The sequence below is a fragment of the Bipolaris sorokiniana genome (assembly GCF_000338995.1).
Source record: "Bipolaris sorokiniana ND90Pr unplaced genomic scaffold COCSAscaffold_4, whole genome shotgun sequence".
Classification (NCBI taxonomy): domain Eukaryota; kingdom Fungi; phylum Ascomycota; class Dothideomycetes; order Pleosporales; family Pleosporaceae; genus Bipolaris; species Bipolaris sorokiniana.
In genome coordinates this window covers 1,850,683-1,874,303 of record NW_006911898.1, presented here as the reverse complement: position 1 = coordinate 1,874,303, position 23,621 = coordinate 1,850,683, and the positions used below count along the sequence as shown (strand labels likewise).

The 23,621-nt window shown below is 52.5% G+C and overlaps 10 protein-coding genes across 10 annotated transcripts; 6 read left to right on the top strand and 4 right to left on the bottom strand.

Annotated features, from left to right (window-relative positions):
* Positions 1–1,066: 1,066 nt before the first annotated feature.
* Positions 1,067–4,640, bottom strand: COCSADRAFT_35216 (uncharacterized protein). The gene is made up of 3 exons (XM_007699417.1): positions 4,141–4,640; positions 3,150–4,094; positions 1,067–3,103 (listed from the first exon to the last, which is right to left on the bottom strand). Exons 1-3 carry the CDS (start codon positions 4,442–4,444, stop codon positions 1,326–1,328), a joined length of 3,027 nt encoding a protein of 1,008 aa, XP_007697607.1. The 5' UTR covers positions 4,445–4,640; the 3' UTR covers positions 1,067–1,325.
* Positions 4,641–4,892: 252 nt separating this feature from the next.
* COCSADRAFT_85138 (uncharacterized protein) lies at positions 4,893–5,352 on the top strand (the record flags this gene model as incomplete). The annotated part of the gene is made up of 3 exons (XM_007699940.1): positions 4,893–5,054; positions 5,122–5,208; positions 5,263–5,352. The coding sequence occupies 3 exons, from the start codon at positions 4,893–4,895 to the stop codon at positions 5,350–5,352; spliced, it is 339 nt and encodes a 112-aa protein (XP_007698130.1).
* Positions 5,353–5,473: 121 nt separating this feature from the next.
* Positions 5,474–6,570, bottom strand: COCSADRAFT_24792 (uncharacterized protein; the record flags this gene model as incomplete). The annotated part of the gene is made up of 2 exons (XM_007699266.1): positions 5,474–6,480; positions 6,528–6,570. The coding sequence occupies 2 exons, from the start codon at positions 6,568–6,570 to the stop codon at positions 5,474–5,476; spliced, it is 1,050 nt and encodes a 349-aa protein (XP_007697456.1).
* A 382-nt stretch (positions 6,571–6,952) lies between these two features.
* Positions 6,953–8,165, top strand: COCSADRAFT_301484 (uncharacterized protein). Its single transcript, XM_007699939.1, has one exon. The coding sequence runs from the start codon at positions 7,071–7,073 to the stop codon at positions 7,977–7,979; it is 909 nt and encodes a 302-aa protein (XP_007698129.1). The 5' UTR covers positions 6,953–7,070; the 3' UTR covers positions 7,980–8,165.
* A 717-nt stretch (positions 8,166–8,882) lies between these two features.
* Positions 8,883–9,614, bottom strand: COCSADRAFT_24790 (uncharacterized protein; the record flags this gene model as incomplete). The annotated part of the gene is made up of 2 exons (XM_007699265.1): positions 8,883–8,921; positions 8,982–9,614. The coding sequence occupies 2 exons, from the start codon at positions 9,612–9,614 to the stop codon at positions 8,883–8,885; spliced, it is 672 nt and encodes a 223-aa protein (XP_007697455.1).
* Positions 9,615–10,111: 497 nt separating this feature from the next.
* COCSADRAFT_113456 (uncharacterized protein) lies at positions 10,112–12,597 on the top strand. Its single transcript, XM_007699938.1, has 2 exons — positions 10,112–11,108; positions 11,162–12,597. The coding sequence occupies exons 1-2, from the start codon at positions 10,155–10,157 to the stop codon at positions 12,197–12,199; spliced, it is 1,992 nt and encodes a 663-aa protein (XP_007698128.1). The 5' UTR covers positions 10,112–10,154; the 3' UTR covers positions 12,200–12,597.
* COCSADRAFT_35210 (uncharacterized protein) lies at positions 12,593–14,169 on the top strand. Its single transcript, XM_007699416.1, has one exon. The coding sequence runs from the start codon at positions 13,053–13,055 to the stop codon at positions 13,668–13,670; it is 618 nt and encodes a 205-aa protein (XP_007697606.1). The 5' UTR covers positions 12,593–13,052; the 3' UTR covers positions 13,671–14,169.
* A 382-nt stretch (positions 14,170–14,551) lies between these two features.
* COCSADRAFT_301475 (uncharacterized protein) lies at positions 14,552–17,065 on the top strand. Its single transcript, XM_007699937.1, has 2 exons — positions 14,552–15,107; positions 15,200–17,065. Exons 1-2 carry the CDS (start codon positions 14,777–14,779, stop codon positions 16,843–16,845), a joined length of 1,977 nt encoding a protein of 658 aa, XP_007698127.1. The 5' UTR covers positions 14,552–14,776; the 3' UTR covers positions 16,846–17,065.
* A 536-nt stretch (positions 17,066–17,601) lies between these two features.
* Positions 17,602–19,624, bottom strand: COCSADRAFT_301494 (uncharacterized protein). The gene is made up of 2 exons (XM_007699936.1): positions 18,489–19,624; positions 17,602–18,390 (listed from the first exon to the last, which is right to left on the bottom strand). The coding sequence occupies exons 1-2, from the start codon at positions 19,515–19,517 to the stop codon at positions 17,764–17,766; spliced, it is 1,656 nt and encodes a 551-aa protein (XP_007698126.1). The 5' UTR covers positions 19,518–19,624; the 3' UTR covers positions 17,602–17,763.
* A 2,163-nt stretch (positions 19,625–21,787) lies between these two features.
* On the top strand, positions 21,788–23,456 carry COCSADRAFT_158789 (uncharacterized protein; the record flags this gene model as incomplete). Its single annotated transcript, XM_007699935.1, has 5 exons — positions 21,788–22,133; positions 22,187–22,239; positions 22,307–22,558; positions 22,626–23,274; positions 23,323–23,456. 5 exons carry the CDS (start codon positions 21,788–21,790, stop codon positions 23,454–23,456), a joined length of 1,434 nt encoding a protein of 477 aa, XP_007698125.1.
* Between the last annotated feature and the right edge of the window lie 165 nt (positions 23,457–23,621).

The window sequence follows — 23,621 nt, the reverse complement described above, 5'->3', positions numbered from 1 at the left end:
GACGCGAAAGGAAATAGTTATTTTGATTTTAACATGCCCGTAGTTATATACGTGTACGCAGGGATCAAGCGTGCTATCCATGGTGATCATATACTTACTTTAACTACTCTCTTTCTCGGTAGATGTATACACCGAACCGCCTTTTCCCCCTCTCCCCCTTCCGCATACTTCTAGAGACTGTACAAGCGACCTCTCTTATTCCACAACACCTAATTAAAATCTCTAGGCTCGCTCACACAGCGTTGGAATCTCCCATCATCATTTCTGTCTCTACTATCCTAGAAACAGGGGGGGAGGGTGGGGAAGTTTGGTTTTAATAAATGGAGTAACATGTCATACAAAAGCGTCTGTGCTTCTATTTACGCTTTTTTCTCTTATTTCTTCCGTCCGATCGAGGAGGCACGGGAATTAGATACTCCTGGGGTTCGCATCGTATTACCGGATCTACGGGATAAATGGAGAGTGGGGGTTTAACGTGTGGAGGTTAGCCCCTGCGAAAAAGAGGATAGTATGGGGAGAAGGTTGGGGTTAGCTGGGTGGGGAAGGGAAAGCTTCAATGGGATAAGCAGAATTGGCGGACAGAGAGGGTAAGGTTTAAGTTCGTTGGCTCCGGCGAAACTGCGCGGTTCTATTTGTTAGAGCTCTAACTAGGTTGTTATACATTTATTTTTATTTATAAAAAAAATACACTGTATGCCAGTATTGTTTGAAAACCAATGAGTTTATGGAGGGGGATCAAGATTCGGTGAGCACCAAATTATGATGCGGATGAGAAATAGGCTATGATTTGAAGTTTTTGAGAGAGGAATGAACAGGACGAGTATGACCCCCTTTCGCTGAAGATGGTGTTAGGGGGTGCCTGAAGTGGAAGTATTAGCGGAGGTTAGTTAGGGATTGGTATGGGTATCCGCCTAGTGGGCTTTAAGTGATTGAGAATATGTTGCAAGTGGTCTTGATAAGTTGCTTATCCTGTGATGCTTAGAGATCTGTACATGTACGTATGACGAGTCGTTCCAGCAGGAAAGTAATCGGTAGTCAATTACAAGACTAAGAATATATTCAGAGGTACCAGTCGATCACTCGAGGCATATGAAGAGTCCTGCAAAGGGTAGACACATAACATGGCACGCTGTGTGAGACTTCAAACAGGCAAACACAATGCACACATACATTGAGCCTCTGAAAACATGGATATCATGATCATCTATTCAAACGTAACATAGCAACCAGACGACATGCTACATTACACCGAATTTTCCATCACATCATCACATCAGGAATGAATGCCAATAGCGACATCGAATCCTAATACTATGCGCAAGAGTTTAAAAGGTACCAACGACCTTCTTCACAGTCCTCCGCATACCCTCGCCCGCGATCTGCACGGCGCCCTCCAATTCTGCGCTTCGCAACACCTCTAAGAACTCTTGGTTTTCTACCTGTTCGCTCGCGCCCTCTCGGACGCTCTTCATCAGATCGCTCAATCGCACGCTCTGGCCAGCAGAACCAAGCTCATCGAGTGAAGCCAAGACTGCACGCTTGAGGTCCTCCTTTCGGCGACGATCGCTGGTCGAAGTGCCTTCTGTAAGGAGCGACATATCAATCAATCCCGTGCGTGCATCAGTAGCTGCCTGCTTGAGTGCCGACTTGATGAGGCGGACGGCTTCGTGAACATCATCTGCTGTGACCTCTTCAGAAAGACGCATCTTGGCATGAGCTTCCGAAAGTCGAATCATTGACTCCAGCTGACGTGTGGTCGCTGTAATTCTTCGTTCTTGCGAGCGGACATCAGCACCCAGTCCACGCATGGCGACATACGCATCTACAAGCGCTTTCGATGCAGGCTCGGTAATCTTGGGGTGAATGTTGGAGCGGGCATAAGAGATATAGGCAGTCAAGAACTCAATGGGCAAAACCTCATTCTTCGCAGCATTCTCGGGAGCGTCTTCAAGGTACATGCCAACCAAGTGACGGGCCATGCGACGATCGTTCTGCTCATCGATACGGTCCAAGACAAGATAAACGAGATCAAAACGTGAGAGTAGGGTGGGTGGGAGATCGATGTTTTGTGGGACCGGGAGGTTGACGTTGTACTTGGAGCCGATAGGATTGGCAGATGCCAGGATAGAAGTACGTGCGTTGAGGGTGGTGATGATGCCGGCTTTGGCGATAGAAACAGTCTGTTGCTCCATGACTTCGTGGAGGACGGATCGGGTAGCTTCTGACATCTTGTCGAACTCGTCAATACAGCAAACACCACCGTCTGACAGTACTAGCGCTCCTGATTCGAGGACAAGCTGTCGAGTCTCAGGGTCGCGAGTAACGTATGCAGTCAAACCAACAGCTGAGGATCCCTTTCCGGATGTGTACACGCCACGCGGTGCGATTCTGTGGACATATTGCAGAATCTGGGACTTGGCAGTGGATGGATCACCACAGAGCAGGACATTGATGTCGCCACGGTACTTTGGACTACCACCTTTCTCGAATTGCTTGTTGGTGCCGCCAAAGAGTTGGAGTAAGATGCCCTTCTTAACGTCCTCCATCTCGTAGATGCTAGGGGCGAGTGACCTAGAAAGTAGCTCGTATACGTCAGGACGAGCACCAGTGGCTTTGATCTTCTCTTCCTCCTCTTCAGTAACCTTGCGGGTTTCTTCTAAATCACCAGCCGCATGCTCTGCGAGCTCTTCTTCAATTGTTGATACATCAATACCCAAGCGCTTCTTGTCGACTTTTTGGATATGCAGCGCATCGACGTAGGTCTTGAAGATGTTTTTGACTGATCGCTGTCGTGGGTTGATGCGGACCTGGTTACATTTAAAGATACCAGTAATCTCTACGCGGTCACCAGCTTTGCATACATCAACCAGTTCATCGTATGCGCAAAGGGATACTGAGTGCGGTGTTTGACCATCTGGCATATCATCCGGAGTCTCTTGTAGCTTGATGACCTGCTTGTTGGCAAACCCGGAGCGGTTGTGCACAATCTGCATCGAGTTGGGCGACTCGCACACCGCACGCGGGCATTTAGTGGGTTCGGTGATCTTACCACGGTCAATGTCTACCCTGACCGTATGGTTACACACAGAGCAGCGGAAAAAGGCTAATGATGTTAGCAACTACCGACAAATTCTCATCCTTCAACTTACCATCCTTCATATCAGGAATGATCGGAGTAGTCCTAATGACCAGGCCCTTGACACTGACAAGTTTGTCCATATCACCAGGGTTCAGCTCGCGCAGATTGATGGTCTTGTCCAGACCAAATGGCCTTACATTGTAAGTCTTTTGATCGACTTCGCTGACCAGATTAGGAATTTCTGGGAATGGAGCAGGAGACGGAGCACCAGGAGTAGGTGCATCGGAACTTGGCATTGGAGGTAGAGAACTGGAATCACGACCTCTGGGCTGAGCACCGCGTTGCTGTTGCGAGACTTGAGTCCGCATCTCCGCCATTCGTTTCTCAGCAAGTTCGAGCATAGTGTCTTTAATGGCGACATCCATGATGGGGATAATTTCGTTGGGATACGCCTGCAACTGGTGCCAAAGCTTCCTCGTGGGCGGGTAGGCCTTGAGGTTGCGAGCATCCAAGTTCAATGGCGTAACACCAAGCTCAAGCATCATCTTCATGAGATCGACGTATTCGCGAGCCATGCCTGGGTGGTTCGGAGGAAGATTCATGCCTTCTTCAAGCTCTCCATCCTGAATCATGCGATACTTCTTTTGAAAGTTCATGAGAAAGTCTCTCATTGCATGACGGGCATCCACCAGAGACACATTGGTTCCCCAAATGACTCGTGAAGAGTTCCCACCCAACACGTCGGCATCAGAAGTATCTGGGTTGATATTGGAAAAGGTTGCTGCATCTGAGGCATCTTGCACAGGCATGCCATTTTCGTCGACGAATAGTCTGCGGCGACGATTGGTGGAGCTGGTGCCAAAGACATCAGAGTGGATATCATTGCGTCGACTACGTGCTGCAGACTCTGAGCCACGGACGAATAGGGCGCTACTGCTGCTACCCGGAATATTGCTCTGAGCATTGCGGGCTCGACCGGGGCTAGAGCTGGAGGCGTAGTGAATAGGCGACGAGTCTGTACATGTTAGTCATGTCACTGATGAATTGCCTGTTCTCCATACCTCCAATATTCATGGCCGACGCCTTTGGTGTTGCACCACCATCGCTCTCCTCAGCCCCATTTGCAGGAGCAGGCGAGGATTGGAAGAAGAGAGGCGATTGGGTCGAAGTCGTCTGAAACCGTGCATTTCTTGGAGTTGCTTGAGGTCCACGCTGTGAAGCCTGTGTCGCCTCGGATTGGAGTTGCTCGTCCGGACCTACTGGTGCTGGACTCGATTGCATCTGAGAATTTTGGCCACGAGCGCTTCTCCTTGGGGTTGCCGAGGCCGACGTGCGCTGAGAGCGACGCTGGGGTGGGGAAGACATTGTTGGGGCGCTCTATGCGGCAGCCAGGGTGAATGTATTGATGTTGTACTTAGAGGGGTTGCCAGGGAGGTGGAGTTTATCGCGCCCACTCCTCCTGTGGACGCGTGGGACGCGTTCTGGTCTAGTCTATAAAGGGACGGTTAAGTGGTCTTGGCATTACAGATGTCGACCCAGCTGCACGCATATGAGAGATCTCATACAGGCGAGTGGGTTTATCAAGGGATGTAATATCCGATTCTTTGTACTGCTGCCAGGGAACTGCCGTCTTAGTGTTGGAACATGTCGAGACCAGTCTGTAGACAAGGTCAGTGGGGCAGTTTAGCCCCGCGGCCAAACGAACATTTCCAAGCAGGCAACAACGAAAGCCAGTAAACATACAAAAGCCGAGTTCCTTGTGAAATCGACATCAATCCCCTCTGTTTCTATACACAATCCCCAAGTATCCGTCATGGCCCCTCCATCCAAGCTCGCTATAGCAACTGGCGTTGTGCTCCGCTTAGTGAAGGAAGAAGCAAGCTACCACAAAGAGATTGAGCAGCAAGAAGCACGCGTCAAGAAGGCCGAAGCCAGTCAAGACGAAGACAATGGCGAATACACACTCAAGCAAGAGGTATACTATATCCCTGTGCCCCAGGGTTGCACCAAAACAGGATGATCAGGCACTAACTTCACAACAGCGTCAAGCACTGCAGGAGACCAAGAACGTGTTGCCAGGCATGAAAATCAAGATCGAGCAAGCGCTCGACAAGCTTGAAGACGAACTTGTAAGCTCAAAACCCCATCAAATAGACAAGAAAGACGGTATTAACCAGACCTAGGAGAACAGCAGCGAGGCTTCCGAGGAGGAAGTCACAAAGGCAAAGGATGCCGTTGCAAAGGGAAAAGCTGCTATGAGCGAGGCTTCGTAAACCAGGATTGCCATGCTGCGACTAAATGTTACAAGCCCGCTACGAAAGATGAAGATACATTGATACCCTAACACCACGCTATGCAAGCAAATCATGAGAAAAGACACTGTTCCACACGTGATTACGACTCGTCCATACTCATTGATGGTCCATCGTCGCCATCATGCTCGCCATCTTCCAGGTCTTCGCCCTCTTCTAATCCATCAGAGTCATCTGCATTGGCATGGCCTGAGTTAGCACCCAAATCTGCCATTTCGGTGTCCTCTGCAGCACCAGACCTGGCCGAAGGTGCAACACTGACGTCTCGAGACAGAGGCTTCAGCCGATCGTGGGGCGGTGCCCGTAGCGACGACCCTTCTCCGCCCTGGCTGGCATGTACGGGCGTCATGCCACCGTCCGGCCGTGGCGTACCAGCATGACTGACATCTCCTCTGGACATGCTGCCTTCTCCCTCGCCATCCTCGTCCCCATCCTTCATCATGCCCTCCTTGCGCTCAGCCTCTTCCTTCTCATCCTTGATCATGCGCAGCATCTCCCGAGCCTCCTCTTCTATGCGGCCAAACTGTGTGCGGCGCTCACTCCAGGTATCCTTGGCTGACTGTACTTCGTGCTCAAGCTCCCTTATCTCTTGATCCAGCTTAATGTGTGCATGTGCTTGCTCGTCGCGTGGCTTGAGCATCTTGCTGCTTGTGATCTTTTCGGTCAACTCATCGTACGTCTTACGCACGGCGAGTGTTTCCTTGGCTTCGACAAGTCGGACGCGAAGATCTTCAATGGTCTTGCGGACATGGTCCTGCTTTGCCTCGATAGCCGTCTTTTCCACAGCGTATCGCTCGCGCTCCGTGTGATTGCTGTTTGTCGTAAACTCAGCGCGTAGAATTGCATAGTCCAGCAGCGAAAGCTCGTTCATAATATCCTTGCGCCATATCTCAATGTTGTGTGCCTGCTGTTCGCGTTCGACTTTCAGCGCGGCTGCTTCCTCCTCAGCAGCTGTGGCGTCTGGTGGCGGCGAGAGAAGCTGTTTTGGGCGTGCATCTTCAAAGAATCCCGGCTTGAGCAGGCGACCTGCGGCGTTTGTGTATGGACGAGCCTCGACTGCTAGAAGACGCGATACATTGTGGAGCGCATCTGCTCAGGTTAGCGGGAGACTTAAAGCAGGCAATAGCTGGTTCTACCTTCATCTGCTTGGGACAACAGGCCCCATTCCTTGGTCGCCATTGCTTCGGTGTAGAGGCGCGGATATGCGACAGCTGTTGGGGTCACTGGTGGCGGGCTGCTTTGGCATTCAAAGTCGCGATGCCGCAGTTTGATGGTCCATCGCGGCGTCTGGCAGGGATCTGAACTAGCGCCAGGGCCCATCCGACGTCAGATATACACCTTCGACGCTTTCTCCTTCATTACACTCAGCTCTCTATTCTGATCATTCGCTTTGTCGCTTTGTCATTAACGCTGTTCAAGAACACTATTTTCTTTGAAGCCTAGGCTGGCGAGATGCAACCGTGAATGTTGTGGGGTTCTCGACCCCATCCAATGCCCACGCTACCTACGTACCACTCGTCCATGGTTAACATAACTACAAGTGGAAACCACCCTTTCAGCAATCCTTAAAGCCCAACCGACGAGTCGCATAGTACTCCAACTTCGATACTGAACCCCGCCACATACCACATTCCAACACCTTTGCATATACGTTTCGCGACGCCCCCATTGCCTACACCATGCCGGCTCTTACCCTCTTCGAGCTGGCCCGTCAGCGGCTTATCAAGAACATCGACATGCTCCGCGACGTTGGCGATTTGCCCTACTCCTTCCTCCAGCCTGTTCTCCGATTCGTACAAAGCCCCGACCAGCTTATCGAGCTCGAGTCCAACTGCCCTCAGCTACTCGGAGAGACGGGTGAAGTCTGGCTCCGCTTCATAAAACGAGACATACCAGACTGGCAGAAGAAGCCACACGAACCGCGCGACCCTCAGAACTGGAGTAAAGTCTACCGTAAGCTGAAGAAGGACGCCGAGCGCGAGAAACAGGCCGATGAAGAGGCGCTGAAGCAGCAGATGAAGGCGATACAGAAGGATCGCGCACAAAACAAGACCCTTATTGTGGATAGCAGGATTGGGTATGGTTCTGGAGGCAGCAGGATGTTTACGGGCCGAACTACGACAAGTTGGGGTCAGCCTTCTGGTGCGCCTGCGAAGACAGGCAAAGCCGCTTTCGATAAGCTGAAACGAGGCATGTTCGACCACGGACGTGAGCGGCCAAAAGCCAGTCAGATACCTGCGCATCTTCTAGCCCAAAGGAAGAGGCCCATTCAGCAAGCTCCAGCGCGTATGGTCCGAATGGCTGAGAGCGAGGCTCCTCGGAGCATGGTCTTGTCCAGGCAGGCCTCTACATCCATGGCGAACAGACCGGAGCCATCAAGACCTACGCCCTCTACAAGCCGCCCCAATATCACACAGCGACCAGCGCCCCAGCAGCGCAACCCGCCACCGCCGTCACGAACCTCGCTACCCGCAGGGCAGCAGTTTAGCGCGCCGAAACCAAAGCCAGCAAGTGGAGGCGTAGCTCCCACACCCAAGAGAAAGCGGGAGGAATACAGCATGTTTCACACAAAGAAGAAGAAGGTATGAAAGTAGGATGAATTACGATCCTCTTTTATGGAGTGTCGGGAGATCGTTGATTTGCCAAAGATACTGATAGATCGACCATGAACTGCTTGGGAATACGATATATAACTTTTATCTGCATAACAAACAGGGCGCTTTGGTGTTGGACAATATTTTATAGGATACATGGGTTGAAGTGGAATGCTCACCCAAGATCTGCATTGCGAGGCGTTATTTATGTTAGCAGTTGTCTGCTTTTTGCGTTTGTCAGCGGGTCTATTTGTTGAATTGCTTCCAGTGTGCACATCTGTTATTGTTTTGGTGCACTTTGAGGTTTCGTTTGTTGAGAAGCAGTTGATTTCAGAGTGTCGGGGGTTTTTTTAGGTACACGCTTCGTTAGCATGATAGAACTGTTTTATAGCAAAGCAGAGTTACAGTGAGCAGTTGTTCTGAAGTATTCGGTTTCTTTAGACTTCTTGGTTTTCGCTCAGTGACTTCTGCATGCCTCGTAGTCAGACGCGTATTCGGTTCTGTTCCGAGCACATGCTTTGTTTGCTGATCTCGAGAGTAAAACATGAACGTTTAAAAGCCCAAAGAATCAATCAGATCTTACGTTGGAAATTTTACCCTAGTATTGTCTGATCAATGCTTATTACCGTGTTAGTATTCCGATTGCTCAATCTACCAGGCCAGTGACGGACTGATACGTCGCAACTTTATAAAGCTATGCGTGACGCTTGGCATCCATGTAGTCGCTGTGTTACCGGTTCGTTACAAGATGCATTTATCACATGACAACCAGGCACATACTCGGCTATCCTCCGCTTGTACATCGCGGCCGGGAGGCAAACGAGGAATTCGTAAGATCATCCGCAATCAACATTGTATATCAAACCCCAGGCTTGATATACAAACCAACGATATCAACTACTCCTCCACCTTCTCTTTCGCCGGCCTCAACATAAGCTGTCACCAATATTAGCACAGTCTTACAAATCAAAGAGAATGACCATCCCCAAAACTTACAATAAGATCAATCGTCGTCGTCCCACCCCACTTCCTCAAATCAAACACCACCTCCTTCACCCTCTGAAACCCAAACCTCGCATACAACGGAGCGCCCGTAGGACTCGCCTCAAGAAACGCCTCCACACCTACCTCATCCGCCCTCTCACACCCCCATCTCACCAACATACTCCCTGCACCCCTCCTCTCATGCTGTGGTAACGTGACCAGCGTATCAAGCACATAATACGGCCTAGTACCCAGAACCTCCCTCTTATTCGCATTTATCTCGCTAAAAACCTCTTTCCACATTTCCGGGTCGCTCTCCTCAAACGGCTCAGGCAATGTGAGTCCGGCATCGACTTCCTCCCAGGTACGCTGAGCAGCGCCGTCTTGCTGCGGTTTAACGTAACGCCAGCGGGCGCCGGCGACCATTTCGCCGGTGGTGGTGTCGACGCATTTCAAGAAGAGGACTCCGTCAGCGATGCCGGTGCGGATGGAGTCTGTGACTTTGTCGAGGGTGGTTTGTGAGGGCTCGCCGCGCGGGTAGAGGATGTGGTTGACGGTGCTGCGGAAGACTTCGTGGCGGATGCGCATGTATTGTTCTGCTTCTGAGGGGTCGAGGAGGGAGATTTGGAGGTTGGGGTCGGGCATTTTGGGGCGAGTGGGAGAGTATACGGTGTGGGAGTATAGGGAGTTGGTTGGAGTCACGGTTATGGGATGGTGAAGGTTGGGAGAAGAAGTGTCGATTAAGGATGGCTGTTTACTTATTTGTCTGACTAGTTTATCATTCATGATGACTCATTTTATCCCCTGTTCAGTACATGTATCACCTGGGTTGCCTTATAGAGTCGAAGGATTGCGCCCTTTTGCTCCACAGTCTTGCTCTCGCGGGGCACACGTTCTCGGAGTTGAAGTGTCTTCAAGTATGGGGTGGAACCCGCACATTTGTAAGCTAGTTTTTAGAACTAATTAATTACTCAATAGATTGAACAGACATGTGCAATATCAGACCACCATCTACCTACCTCTTTGGTGGTAAGGCTGGACCAGCGGGTGGCTGACATGGGAGTGGGTGGTGATCGCGTTGTTCGCTAATCCCGGTCGCGTCTGGCTAATCCCTGCAACAATTTTCTCGACGTTAGTTTTGCGACCATCCGGCCTGCACCTCTTCGCATCTACGATCCAACGGCAATGGCACCCGCTACGACGATTCCGCACAAGTCGGGGGGACACCAGCGATACAAAGCTGCGAAATCGGACGGCGCGACAAAACACCAAGCAGACCTTGCTGCTGGCGACAGCGATGCAGAGGCAGGCGCATTACAGCCGGTGAAGGAACCGCAAGAAGAGGATGAGTTTGAGGACTTTGGCACAGAAGGAGAGGATAAAAACAATGGAGCTCAGAGTGATGAGAGCGACGAGGAGAGCATAGATATAGAGCTGGAGCAAAAGCAAAAGGAAAAGCCGGTATTGCCAAAGGATGCTGAAGAAGAGGAGCTTGAGCGTATGATATTTGGCGACTCAGAGGGCTTTCGGCAAGGATTAGAAAACTTCTCGCTCGACCGTACGACCGGCACATATGGCGACAATTCGGAGGAATCGGGAGCAGAAGAGGCATCTCTTGATGGTGTAGCAGACCAGGACTTGTTCTTCTTTGACGCAGGTCCTGTTGCTGCACCAGCAGGTTCTGTGGCACCCAAGGGTACAGAGGAATCGGACGACGAAGATGAAAAGCCCGCGTGGGAAGATAGTGACGACGAACGGCTGGTGGTCAGTCTGGCGTCGGTACCTCAGCTGAGAAAATTGCGGGAGACGGCAGACGATGACGTAGTCAACGGCAAAGAATACTCGCGGAGGTTGCGCAAGCAGTATGAGAGGCTCTACCCTACACCCAACTGGGCGGCATATGCGACAGGCAAGGCCAACAAGAAGCGGAGACGCACAATGGAGGAGGATGAGAGTGGAGACGAGTCGGCAAGCGACATGGACGTTGATGATGAGGACCTATCTACAGCGCCGCTTGCAAAGCTATTAAAGGATGCCGATATTCTTTCACGGGTCTCGAGGGGTAGCGCAAAGCGAAGAAAGCTTCAAGCAGGCACCATTGACATTCAACGTTTGAAAGATGTGTCCAAAGCCGGGCCGGTAAGCAGAACGAGCTCAGTACATGATTTGATAATAGCTAACAGTTTCTACAGTCTGCCATTACCTCTTTGTCATTCCACCCTACTTACCCGCTACTGCTTTCATCCGGACCCAGCTCAACACTGTACCTTCACCACGTCAATCCAAACCCGCCGAACCCAAATCCTCTACTGACCTCACTACACATCAAGCGCACGCCTCTTGTTACTACAGCATTCCATCCATCTGCATCAGACTCGCGTATTTTCCTAAGCGCACGCCGTCGCTACTTCCATGTATGGAACATTGCAACCGGGAGGGTGGAAAAGGTGTCGCGTGTCTACGGTCACCAGCACGAGCAACGAACCATGGAGTTTTTCGCTTTGTCGCCGAATGGCAAATACATGGCTCTCCGGGGTTCGTCTAGAAAGGGCGGCGGTGTCATCAACATTCTGGATGCCCGAACACTCCAATGGGCAACACAAGTCCGGATCGAATCAAGAGGCGGCATTGCAGACTTTGCGTGGTGGGGTGATGGCACGGGTATGTGCATTGCAGGCAAGAACGGAGAGGTTACCGAGTGGAGCGTCGAAGACGGTGTCGTGGGACGCTGGAACGACGAGGGCGCCGTCGGCACGACGGTCATTGCGCTCGGTGGCAAGAGCGGGCGCGAGAACTGGCTTGGAGGCGATCGATGGGTAGCCATCGGCAGCTCCAGCGGCGTAGTAAACATATACGATCGTCGCGCATGGAGCGAAAACGATCCTTCCCTCAGCACCCCAAAAGCTGATTCAAACAGCGGTATCCCCCACGCACCGAAACCGCTGCGAGATCTCCAGAATCTCACAACGCCGATTTCGCATCTGGCGTTTACACCGGATGGACAGGTGCTCGCTATGGCGAGTCGCTGGAAGAATAATGCGATGAGGTTGGTGCATTTGCCTTCTGCTACTGTGTTTAAGAATTGGCCGAGTCAGAAAACGCCGCTGGGACGGATTACTGCGGTGGCGTGGGGACGGCCGAGTGAAGAGGAGGAGAAGGAAGGGAGCCTGGCGCAGTTGGCGGTTGCCAATGAGGCGGGACATATTAGGATGTGGGAAATACGGGCTTGATTTTCTTGGAATGCGCGACGAATACAATGGTGTGCCTTCCAGAGAAGATGTTATTGTGGTTCCTCTGTTTGCATTGGATGTTTTTCTATGCGTCCCTTTGACCAGTGTCAAGCGTAGGTTCGTCTTGACTGCAACTACCCGAAGCGAAGCGGTCAAGAGCAACCAACGTACATGTCGGTTTTTTTCTGTTTGAGCAAGAGTCTCGCACAGACAGTATCTGTGCTTACTGTGTTTGCCAGCATAGACATGGAAAGCACGCTTGTTGTTGCTGTTTGGTTACAAGCTAGCAGTTGTCTCAGACGCAGTCTTATACGACAACATCGACCACAATAATAGCAACGGTCTTGAATAATATTCACTGTAGACAACAATTCTTTACCTCGAAATCAGCATACCGGTATCATTTTCGAAATATACTACATACTAGCGCGGGTATGACTTGACTTTTTTATTATCATCTCTGTTTGCTATATAGCGTATCAGATCAATTATCTTGGAAAAGAATAGCAGGCCACACCCCAACCTGCCGGAATCGGGTATTAAAAGAAATTGACTTTGTAGTCAAAGTATATAGTAAAAGGGTTGAGGTGAGCGTCAGCGAGACCCTGTTTTGAACCCTGAAAAATAGTTTGGTAATACTACTAAAAACCTCTCAACGAGTATATGCCTATTAGGCACACCTCCATTGGATACGACAACCCAAATCACGGTTGCGACGAAGGCAGTAGAACAACGAACTATGGTTGCAATAAGGACACGCAGTGCCCATAAATTTGCCATATCGTCCGTCCATCTCTCTCATCTCATCACCGCCGCCTAGTGCGGGTATATTCTTTTTTTTTCGAGTCGAACCATGGGCAAGAACAAGAATCGGAACAGGAACAAGAATAGAGACAAGCGGGCAAAAGATGCTGGAGGTGACGATGGCAGGACGAGTCAGACGCCGGCGACGAATTCGAATCGAGACAATACATATCAAACGTCTTCGAATGTTGATAAGACGTGTGGGGGCGAAACGAAGACACTGGTAGATGAGCAAAAACATACCAAGGAGCCGGAAGAAACGGGGGCCAGCGATGTACAAGTTGCGGTTGATCCAGAGGCTCCGACAGGCACGCCAAAGGCCAAACGCGACTCGGTCATCTCGAACACTTCAGAGGGTCCTGCAGATAAAATCAAAGTCGCAGCGCAAGTAGCTCCGAGGGCAGGCTGGAATGTTCGAGTCCGTCGATGGCTCTGGCTCTGGTGGAGCTGGCCATGTCGCTTGTTACGATGGACATATCGTTTTCTGATTGCCTTGGTGCGAATCTACTGGAACGACCAGCGAAGAGTGGAAGATGTGCTGCTGACGGTGGGACTTGGTGGCTCGGTCGTCTTTGGCGTCTATCTCGTTGTTGATTTCCTGGTCAAGCATTCAGAGGAGCTAATGGCAGTCTTCCCTGCGGAGTGGTTCCTGGTACGGCATGGCTAGTTGAGAAGCCATTTGGATCAAGCAATCGATTGTTTGAAGGATATCTGGGGTAGCCTGTTTTGTCTACTGGACTGGAAGGCATTCATAGGTACACGGGTCAAGGTGTCGGTGTTACAATTTCAGTGCCAGAATCTGTTGCGAGGTCATAAACCTTGGCTGGTTGGTTGGTCAGCATACCCCAACCCAAAGGACGGCATTTGAGTGCACTATGGTCGGCAGACAGGCAGGTAGTGGTGCTGTGGTGTCGGATATCGCCTAACGCGGGTTGTGTCGAGTGATGGGATGCTTTGATGTTCGAGTCGGGTCTAGCGCCGAGTGCACGTGATGGCTAGTGCAGGAAGTTTAGGCGGTACTGCCGCTGTCACGACATGTCAATCCAGCAGGCAGAGGGCGAGGGCGAGGGCGAAGGCGGAGAGGATAGTGGCAGGGTGTATCTTTTGGCTAGTCAGTGGACGAGAGTAACGCGTGGGTGCAGACGTGCGTCTATCTATCTGACTATGCATGTAGGTGGTAGTTATCTCTGCACATTTGATAGTTGCAAGAAGGATAGTGACGTCAGATGAGCACATGACCGGGTGTAGCATGGAGCCTTTCAGCCGGGAGGTGCCATGTGAGTGTCGAGGCACGCGTCGGGGCCCTGTCGAGCTTGTGTACATGTGTATGCATCACGCGGCGACGGCCGAGGCAACAGCTAGTATATTATAGTGTGTAGTGTATATCCAAGTAAATGCCTCCGTAGAATCAAACTGTGTATGTATGCAGCCCCGGCAATTGGCCTCTTTGCTTCCTTTTTCCCACTCGCACTGCCACGGCCGCATTCCATTCGTCTCGCCCCCCCCCCACACTCGTACTCGTACTCGCAGTCGTTTGCACATCCCATGCTCCAACGCTCGCTGCCCGCCCCAAGCGACCAGCCTAGTCCACGCCCGGCCTAGCCACCGCCGCTCGAGACGTGCCCCATCCAAGCCTGCACCCAGAGTCTGCCCTCGGGTGCGCTGGTGCAAGGGAGAAATCTCTCACCCTCTGTTGGCTCCAGGTGGACCGCCGACTCCGGACCGAGACGCGCAGCAGCAGCCTCTGTCTCTGCCACCGCCAGCGCCAGCGCCATGGCGACATTTGCGCCCTCGAATTTTGCTCTGGACGCCGGCGACGACAAACCCCACCACGAGCCCCCACCACCGCCTCTCCCACACGGACCCTTTGCCCACCAGCTTAACCCACCACCGACACAGCCCTACTCGTCTGCCACGCCCAAACTCTCCCCACGACCCTCGCGCGACCTCCGCCACCACCTCTCCTCTGGCGCAATGGCTGGCCCAAACACTCACGCGCCCATGGCTGTCCCAGGCGGACGCATCAACCAACCCGCTCACGACCACCGCCCAAACCTGCGCGACATGGGCTTCGCCGGCCCCCGCAGCCCCCCAAACAACAAGAGTATGTACTCACTCACCTACACCTCTCTCTCTCTCTCTCTCTCTCTCTCCACCTGCCTCTAGCTCCCTCCCCCCTTTACTAATCTTCCCCAGACACCTCACATGTTCCTTGCAAGTTCTACCGCCAGGGCGCATGCCAGGCAGGCAAGGCCTGTCCCTTTCTGCACTCGGACGAGCCGCTGACGGAGCGCGCGCCTTGCAAGTACTTCACAAAGGGCAACTGCAAGTTTGGCCAAAAGTGCGCCCTGGCTCACATCCTGCCAAACGGCCATGTCGTCAACCGCGGAAACGCTGCCAGTCACTTTGGCCGCATGAACGTCCCCCATCACCAGGAGCTGCCTATCAACAGCTCTCTGCTGACCATGCAGGCACACATGGGCGGCATGCAGCCAGCCTACCCCTACGCCCTCCAGGACGACTACGTCAACCACAAGAACCAGTACGACATGATTCCCACCATCGACACCACCTTTTCCTCCCACCCCGGCTCAAACTACGGCTCGCCGCCAAACGACAACGGCCGCCTCCCCATCTCGCCCACAAACAAGGGTCTTAGTGTCATGGACGTCGGCTTGCCTGCCTCTTTTGACAGCCAGGGTATCTCTACCATGGCCCGGTATGGCCCCATCGCCTCGTCTGTACCAGCAAAGTTCCTCGCAAACTCGCCCCCGTCTTCGTATCAGGCTGATTCGCCTGCGCTCCGCAACCTGCACGACTCTGCGTTTGGTGATGGTTCGCGAAGAGGAATTGGGGCGTTGGGCTCTTCTCCACCAGAGTCGGTAGAGCAGCCCACTGGAAGAAGAATGCTGCATTCTGAGCTCGCTGCGAATCGCTCTCGTGGTATCATGTCATCTAGTCTGGGCGCGCGACCTGCTTTCAAGGACGAAGAATGGGATGAGACGGACATGATTGGGAAGTTCGAGGAGGATCTGCTACCAAACTCGCTCAGCGACCTGCTCACCCCACAGGAAAAGATGCGCCGCTTCTCACGCGACCAGGGTGAAAACGAGAGTTCCTTCTCCCAACGTGCTGCACAGTCTAGGCTTGGTGTGTCGCCAACCGCATCCGACCTCAAGTATGGATCTCCCTCGGCAGCGACTGCTTCTCCTTCCCGGTTCCAGTCCATGTGGGCCAAGCCTCGCGGGCCAACATATGACAATGCATTTGAGTCAGGCTCATTGCCCGGACAGTCGGCCTTTGGACACGTTGGCTCACCGCTACGTAACTCGAGCCTCCACCCTGGAGCGAGTCCTTCACTACGCGCCATCAGCCGCCCTACCACCGGCGACGCGAGTCCCTACCTATCTTCGCCTCCCCGTCAAGCTTCCATGAGCATGATCAGCCAGCAATTACAGAGAACCCGTCTGTCCACTCGAGAGGAGGCAAGCATAACAAGTAATCCGGTCCATCCTGGCATCAACCGTGTTACCTCAGCCACCAGCATGGGAAACTCGAGTGGACGTCTTGGCATGGATCGTGCGGTTAGCAGCAGCAGTATCAATCGCGAGAGGATTGAGGAAGAGCAAGGTCTATTCAGCATGGAAGAGGAGGAGGACGTCAACAAGAGCAGGGATGGTGCATCCACCACTTCCAGTACAAGCAACAAGCGCTTGAGCGGACTATCATGGGGTAGCGGAGGTGGCAAGGGCAGCCCCAACCTCGCACCTGTTGGTGGACACCGTACTACTGCCACTTCAGGCCTATCAAAGGACACGGGAGTCTGGAATAAGAACGCCTAAGCCTCTTTTCCCGGTTCCAGATGTTACTCTCCCTTCCCCTTCCATACGCGGCTTATCTACGACACACCAGAAAAAGAATATAGCATACCCCTTTCCAAACCGGTAAACAGTTGGAAATATTGAGCGTTTTGGGCGACTTTTTTGTTTGCATTTTTGGGGGGGAACATACGACCTCTTTTGACTTCATGTGTGGTGTTTGTTTGCTTGTTTTTTTACTTCGGCATATACAAAAAAGTCTCGGAGCTTACAGCTATTTCCAAGCGGGGACGGGGTGCAGATCAGGCAAAACATGGTAGCACAGTGGTTGCCAGATTCTCATTTCCCATTCCCTGTTTCCCCTCTTTTCCTCATTATTGCTTTGGCAAGAACTGGGCAATTTTCCAGCAAAGGATCCCCAGTATTTGATTTCGAGTTTTGGGTTTTCAACTTTTAGAGTTGGATGGAGTTACGACTTTTTTTTTCAAACTCAAGGTCACGGATATGTGGTTATATCAATGGCAGTTTGGTGTCTGCTTTTTTCCATCAGATCTCATGGGTCATGACTGATTTGTTTTTTTTCTTGCAATCTGATGTTCTCTGTTCGGTTTACATATGAAGGAAATAACGAAAAAGGGCATGTATTGGAGATTCTAAGCGGGAGTGCATATTGAGGGGTGTAAGGGGCGGGGATGATGAATTCTGATATGAAAGTAGAGGATATGGTGGGAGTAGAAGAGAAGCAAGGGTCAATGATGAAATAGGTTATAAATCCATGTATTCGATAATGCAATCTAGAATGTCGAGGTACTGCAATCAAATCATTCCCGACCTCGCTCATCATACTCTCGCAAAAAAGAAAAGATAATCAACATCAACATCAACAAACTCTAGTGAAAAACACACACACACACACACACACACACACACACACAAATGTCTCTACAACTTCGCCTGAGCCCCAACCCCCAACGCCACATCCCCCTTACTCCTCTCCTTCAACACCCTCCTCAGAATCTTCCCACTCGCACTCTTTGGAATCTCCCGCACAAACACCACTCCCCCCCTCAACCGCTTATGACTAGCAACCTTGCCCTCCATCCACTTGACAATCTGCCTCGCCTCGTCCTCGCCCGCCCTCGCCCGTATCCTCTGCGCAGGTACAACATACGCCCTCGGCACCTCAGTATGCCGCACCTCATCCTCAACCCCAACAACCGCGACATCATCCACGACCTCACTCTCCATCAGCTTTCCCTCGAGCTCCGCGGGCGGCACCTGAAACCCCTTGTACTTGATCAACTCCTTTACCCGATCCGTAATGTAGAAATTACAGTGTTGGTCCTGGAAGCCGATGTCGCCTGTTTTGAAGAAGGCGTCGGGGGTTAGAGCGGCAAGCGTGGCCGAGGGGTTTTTCCAGTAGCCTTTGAAGATGTTGGGGCCGCGGAGGTAGAGTTCACCGGGGATGCCGGGGGCGAGTTCGTCGCCTGAGGCGGATATGTATTTTGCTTGCATGTTTGGGAGGAGTTTTCCTACGCTGCCTATCGATGTGTACCATTCGTTCCAGGGCTTTGTGTTTCGTGGTTAGTGGGTTGCTCTTTTGTTCTGTTTTAGGGGGGTTGGGGTGAGGAGAGAGAGAGAGAGAGAGAAAGAGGGGTTGCAAGTACCTGAGTGTGTGTTACAGGGCTTGTTTCGCTCAGGCCGTATGCTTGGTTGATTTTCAAGCCTAGTCTCTTGTGCACGGCGTCGACGAGGCCTTTTGTAAGGGGTGCAGCACCGCTGGTGATCATTTTTATGGACGAGAGGTCGTATTGGCTTACCAGGCTGTCTCTGGATAAGCGCACAATGACGGGGGGCGCTACGTATATGAATGTGATTTTATGTTCTTGGATTGCTTCCAGGAACATCTTCAGGTCAAAAGCAGGCATCACGACGAGCTCGATGCCTCGGTGCAGTGTTTGATGTACGAGTCCAGTGAGGCCGTAAATGTGGAAGAAGGGAAGGACGCCTAGGAACTTGTCTGCTGCTGATGAGTACCAGTGGCCTACACCCCCTTTTATAAGAAGAAGGTCTGCGATAATATTTCGATGGCTGAGCATCACGCCTTTTGGCAGCCCAGTTGTACCAGAGCTGTAGGCAAGGAACGACAGGTCTTCGGGGTTGGCTTTCCTTCTGCGATACCGTTCTAAGATGTCTGTCTTCCGAACACTGGTCCAGTGCTTGCACTGGTGGGACTCGTCTTTCTCATATCCCAACAAGATGACTCGATCGTTTGGGATGCCAACTTTGTCGGCAGCCTCCAACGCCGTTTTCAAAACCGCTTTTGTGGTAACGAGTGCCTTGGCGCCAGAGTTCTCAAGCTGGTAGGCCAGTTCATCTTTGGAATACCCAGGATTTGCAGGCGTAACAATTCCACCTGCAAAAAAGGTGCCGTATATGACTGGTGGGATATCGATATCATTTGGCGCGTAGAGTGCCAAAACGTCATCTTTCTGCCAATCCCAGAGACTCCGGAGGCCCTCGCCGAATACTGTGGCTTGGGTCTTTACTTGGGCGAATGTGTATTTTCGGTCAGAGTTGATCGCACGGTAAATAACCTTGTCATCTGAGAAGTCGCGGTCTTTCCGCTCAAACATGAGTCCCCATAGGTCGACATCCGGGATCTCGACATCTGGAAACGGCGAATTGGAAGGCATGGTTTGTGTTGGTATTAGACGGGGGATCAAACGCCCGGCAGCTCACGCGTAGCAATATCAGACTGGCAATTCTATGTTTGTTTTTTTATCGGTGTCGTCGTGTAACGACATAGGGTTCAAGGCAGAAGGGGATTAGTTGACTTATTGTGGGGAACCTCGGCTTCCAGCACCATGACGTTACCACTTCCGAACCTCGCGCCATTCCACCGTTTTGTCAGCCTCGATTTGTCGAAAAGGCCCCCGGTCTTCTAAACAATGGCCTTACTTTGAGTAATCCGACGGCTCCTCCTAACTGCATTAACAGGATACACAGTGCTACGAATGTCGATGGTCCTTTGTAATGGTTACTCAGCGAATACACTCTATCCCGATTTGAGCAAATTCTAGTCACCATTGAACTCTATGTGCCACATTTGGAGATGTGTCTGTGTGAGTTTGTTGAGTGTCTGGAAAGGCAGACCGTTTTCAGATTTCACTATCTTTATTTTTATTTTTAGGTTTTCGGCGAGTGAGCAAAGGAAAGTTTGATGCTACAATCAATGCATTCTCACCTGTAATGAATTGAAAATAAAAGTAATCAGGAAATTTCAGAAGCTTGGATCTTGCGGTTCTATCTAGGTGTAAGTACGATATAAATGTGCGCAAGCTGCTTGAGTCAGGCCAATGTCTACTGTCCTAGTATGCACACGTGACCAGGCGTCGGATCCCGGAATATGTAGGTACGTGAACCATCGGGAGAGCCGGAAGGCAGCCACAAAATGATATGCGTGGTCAGCCAACGTGTCCACAAAGACCGAGACTCACGGAAGGTGATCGAAATAATGTCCCGGACATACAAGCACGGATATGACGGGGCTTCGTCTTGGTGCACAGCGTAGGCTCGGCACCATGGTCCAATTGATAATGGCGATGTGACGATGAGATGGTTCGGCACTGTGTTCTAGGGCTCGGGCTGCCGCAACTCAATAGCTAGCTGGCTGAGTTGTTATGGCTGAGGGATAACATTGTGTACATAGGCCTACGTACTCGATGCATGAGGTGTGGGTGGAAACTAATGCTAAAAGGAATGCCGCAGACTAAGGACCGTTCCCGCATGCGCACGGTCTACCGTAATGGTGGGGGAAAGGCGCGAGCGAGCAGTCAACCGTCCGACCGAACGACCCACCCTCTATCTCTCCCAGTTCATCCATCAGGGTGCCTCCAGCCCAGCTTCATCTCGGCCGCACTCGCATCTGCCTCCAAGATCTGCCGGAACAATTGCTCGTCGAGTAACGACAGGAGTCGACTCGCTCCGGTGCAAGTGGATGCGGACCGGCAGCGTCTGGCTTTCCCCAAGGCTCGACACAGTTCACGTCGGCAGCCGCTGACCAACCGCACTCTTGGGACTCTGCTCTGCTCTCGGATCCGGCGTGGGCGGCGTGATTGGCTGGCTGGGGCTGTGCCGTGGGGAGGGCTGCATCGTCGAGGACCCATACGGCGTCATCGCTGAGGCGTGGGCGGAAGAAGGGTAATTTCTCTGCAGCGTGATATCTGCACCACTGCCACGACTGGGTCCTACAGGCCGTCTCAGCTGGCAGGGAGCCCGGCCTTAACCAAGTGTCACCGGCAGCTGCTTCTAATACCACACAGGATGGGTAAGTGCCCCCCGACTTTCCCCAGTCTCCCTCCTAACGTTGCCATCCCCATCCGTCATCCGCCCTCCGCGCCAGCGCCATCACGGTTCTGCCTCTCCTCATAACCAGGTCCGCCTGCCTGCTGACTCTTGCCTGCTAGATTCTGCAGGAGACACCTACCGTCCCAGTGACCGAGTGAGTACAGCCACCTCTTCTCTTTTGCCCGTCGCCAATCGTCGCCTGCCGACCATGTGGCCAGGCGGCAAGTGAACCGCACCGCACCGCTTCTGGCCTGTCCTGGTTTGACTGCTAGCCGCCATGCCGTCGAGAGCAGCTGTGACAGACGAGCTGCTGTCCACTTCCTCTTCCCCTTCCCCTTCCTCTTCCCCTTCCCCTTCACTCCTCACTCCTCACTTCACCCCCATCGTGCGTTGTGTCCGCTGGTGTTGGTCAGGGCACGTGATTGGCCGGCAACTGCCGTTGCGCGTTTCGTTCGTCGTTGCCCAAGCTCCGAGCTGCTCACGCACGCTCGCCTGCTCGCGCAACCTCTCCTTCCAACCCCATCAACCCTGCGAGCCTGCACCAGCTCGCATCACCCGCCCGCAACCCGCTCCAACATCTCCGCTTCGACGCATTGATCGACGCACCATCGCAATCATGTCGTACGAAACTGACAATTATGACCAGCGCGACCGCTCCCCTCGTCGCCGTTCTCGCTCCCCGCGACGCTCCAGACGCTCCTACTCACCTCGCAGCCGCTCTCGCAGCCGAGAGGACTACCGTCGCACTGAACGCCGCTCGCGCTCCCCCAACAGCGGTGCTCAAGGTGCGGGAAGCTACCAGTCGTACGGTGCCAGCAGAGGTGGCTCATCGCGACCCACTGAGAACAAGGGCGAGATGATGCAGAACATTAGGGACTCTTCGCAACAAGACCGTCGCGTTTACGTCGGCAATCTCTCGTACGATGTCAAGTGGCATCACCTAAAGGACTTCATGCGCCAAGGTACGGATGGCATGTGTTGCGTCGCGTCAAGAGATGGGCTAATGTGGAAATAGCTGGAGAGGTCCTCTTTGCAGATGTCTTGCTACTACCGAACGGAATGTCAAAGGTAATGGATGATGGCTTGTCTTGATCGTGAGAAGGATGGAGGTTGACTGGCTTTTGCTTGGGTGTAGGGCTGTGGCATCGTGGAATATGCAACTCGGGAGCAGGCGCAGAACGCTGTTGCAACGCTCAGCAACCAGAACCTCATGGGACGCCTCGTATACGTTCGCGAAGACCGAGAGGCCGAGCCTCGATTCAGTGCACCCGGCGGTCGTGGTGACTTTGGCGGCGGAATGGGCCGCGGCGGCGGCTACGGTGGCTTCAGTGGTAATAATGCTGCTGCTGGAGGCCCAACCGGAGCACGACAGGTCTACGTCTCCAACGTTTGTACACCCATTTCATTGTTCCATTGTGTCAACATTGGTGTTCTTTGCTAACCTTTTTGCCCAGCTTCCCTACAATGTTGGCTGGCAGGACCTGAAGGACCTCTTCCGCCAGGCTGCCAATAATGGTCAAGTCCTTCGCGCTGACGTTCACATTGCACCTGATGGTCGCCCAAAGGGTTCCGGTGTGGTTGCATTCGAGACACCCGAAGATGCCCGGAATGCCATCACCCAGTTCAACGGCTATGATTGGCAGGGCCGAAACCTCGAGGTTCGCGAGGACCGCTTCGCCGGCGCTCCTGGTGGATTCGGCGGTCGCGGAGGCTTCGGAGGCCGCGGCGGCTTTGGCGGCGGCTTCCAGGGCCGTGGTGGCTTTGGAGGTCGTGGTGGTTACGGAGGCTTTGGAGGTCGCGGTGGCTTCAATGGCGGATACGGTGGTGGTGGTGGTGCCGGTGCCGGTGGCCCTGGTTTCGACCCCAACGCTGCTCCTCCTGCTCCAAACCCATTCACAGACTTTGCTACTGCAGGCGGAGAACCCAGCAACATCATCTACGTTCGCAACCTACCATGGTCGACTAGCAACGAGGATCTTGTCGAGCTCTTCACCACGATTGGAAAGGTCGAGCGTGCCGAGATTCAATACGAGCCTAATGGTCGCTCTCGCGGAACCGGTGTAGTTGAATTTGAGAAGGCTGCCGACGCAGAGACGTCTATCGGTATGTTCTGCAAACTTGCTGCATGTTAACTTACTAACACATCTATAGCCAAATTCACTGGTTACCAGTACGGCGGCAGGCCTCTCGGTCTTGCCTACGTCAAATACACCAACGTGGGCAACGGCGATGTCATGGAAGGTACCGAACACACTGGCGGTTTGACCCAAGACCAGATTATGTAATCCGTTCTTTCATTCGCCATGCATCTGGGACACCTAGCATCTACATGATGATGCACGCACATTTTTTATTTGCTGTGGTCGCGAGCGCCTTATCGGGAATGACTTTTTTCCTTTATCTCACATTTGCATCTCTCCTCAGAATGGGATCTGGAGAGAGTATCTTGC

Coding starts and splice junctions, on each gene's coding strand:
- COCSADRAFT_35216 (XM_007699417.1), bottom strand. CDS start 4,444: ATGTCTTCCCCACCCCAGCGTCGCTCTCAGCGCACGTCGGCCTCGGCA. Junction 4,095..4,140: donor GTCGGCCATGAATATTGGAG/GTATGGAGAACA, acceptor TAACATGTACAG/ACTCGTCGCCTATTCACTAC. Junction 3,104..3,149: donor CATTCCTGATATGAAGGATG/GTAAGTTGAAGG, acceptor TAACATCATTAG/CCTTTTTCCGCTGCTCTGTG.
- COCSADRAFT_301484 (XM_007699939.1), top strand. CDS start 7,071: ATGCCGGCTCTTACCCTCTTCGAGCTGGCCCGTCAGCGGCTTATCAAG.
- COCSADRAFT_113456 (XM_007699938.1), top strand. CDS start 10,155: ATGGCACCCGCTACGACGATTCCGCACAAGTCGGGGGGACACCAGCGA. Junction 11,109..11,161: donor ATGTGTCCAAAGCCGGGCCG/GTAAGCAGAACG, acceptor CAGTTTCTACAG/TCTGCCATTACCTCTTTGTC.
- COCSADRAFT_35210 (XM_007699416.1), top strand. CDS start 13,053: ATGGGCAAGAACAAGAATCGGAACAGGAACAAGAATAGAGACAAGCGG.
- COCSADRAFT_301475 (XM_007699937.1), top strand. CDS start 14,777: ATGGCGACATTTGCGCCCTCGAATTTTGCTCTGGACGCCGGCGACGAC. Junction 15,108..15,199: donor CAGCCCCCCAAACAACAAGA/GTATGTACTCAC, acceptor AATCTTCCCCAG/ACACCTCACATGTTCCTTGC.
- COCSADRAFT_301494 (XM_007699936.1), bottom strand. CDS start 19,517: ATGCCTTCCAATTCGCCGTTTCCAGATGTCGAGATCCCGGATGTCGAC. Junction 18,391..18,488: donor GCCCTGTAACACACACTCAG/GTACTTGCAACC, acceptor CGAAACACAAAG/CCCTGGAACGAATGGTACAC.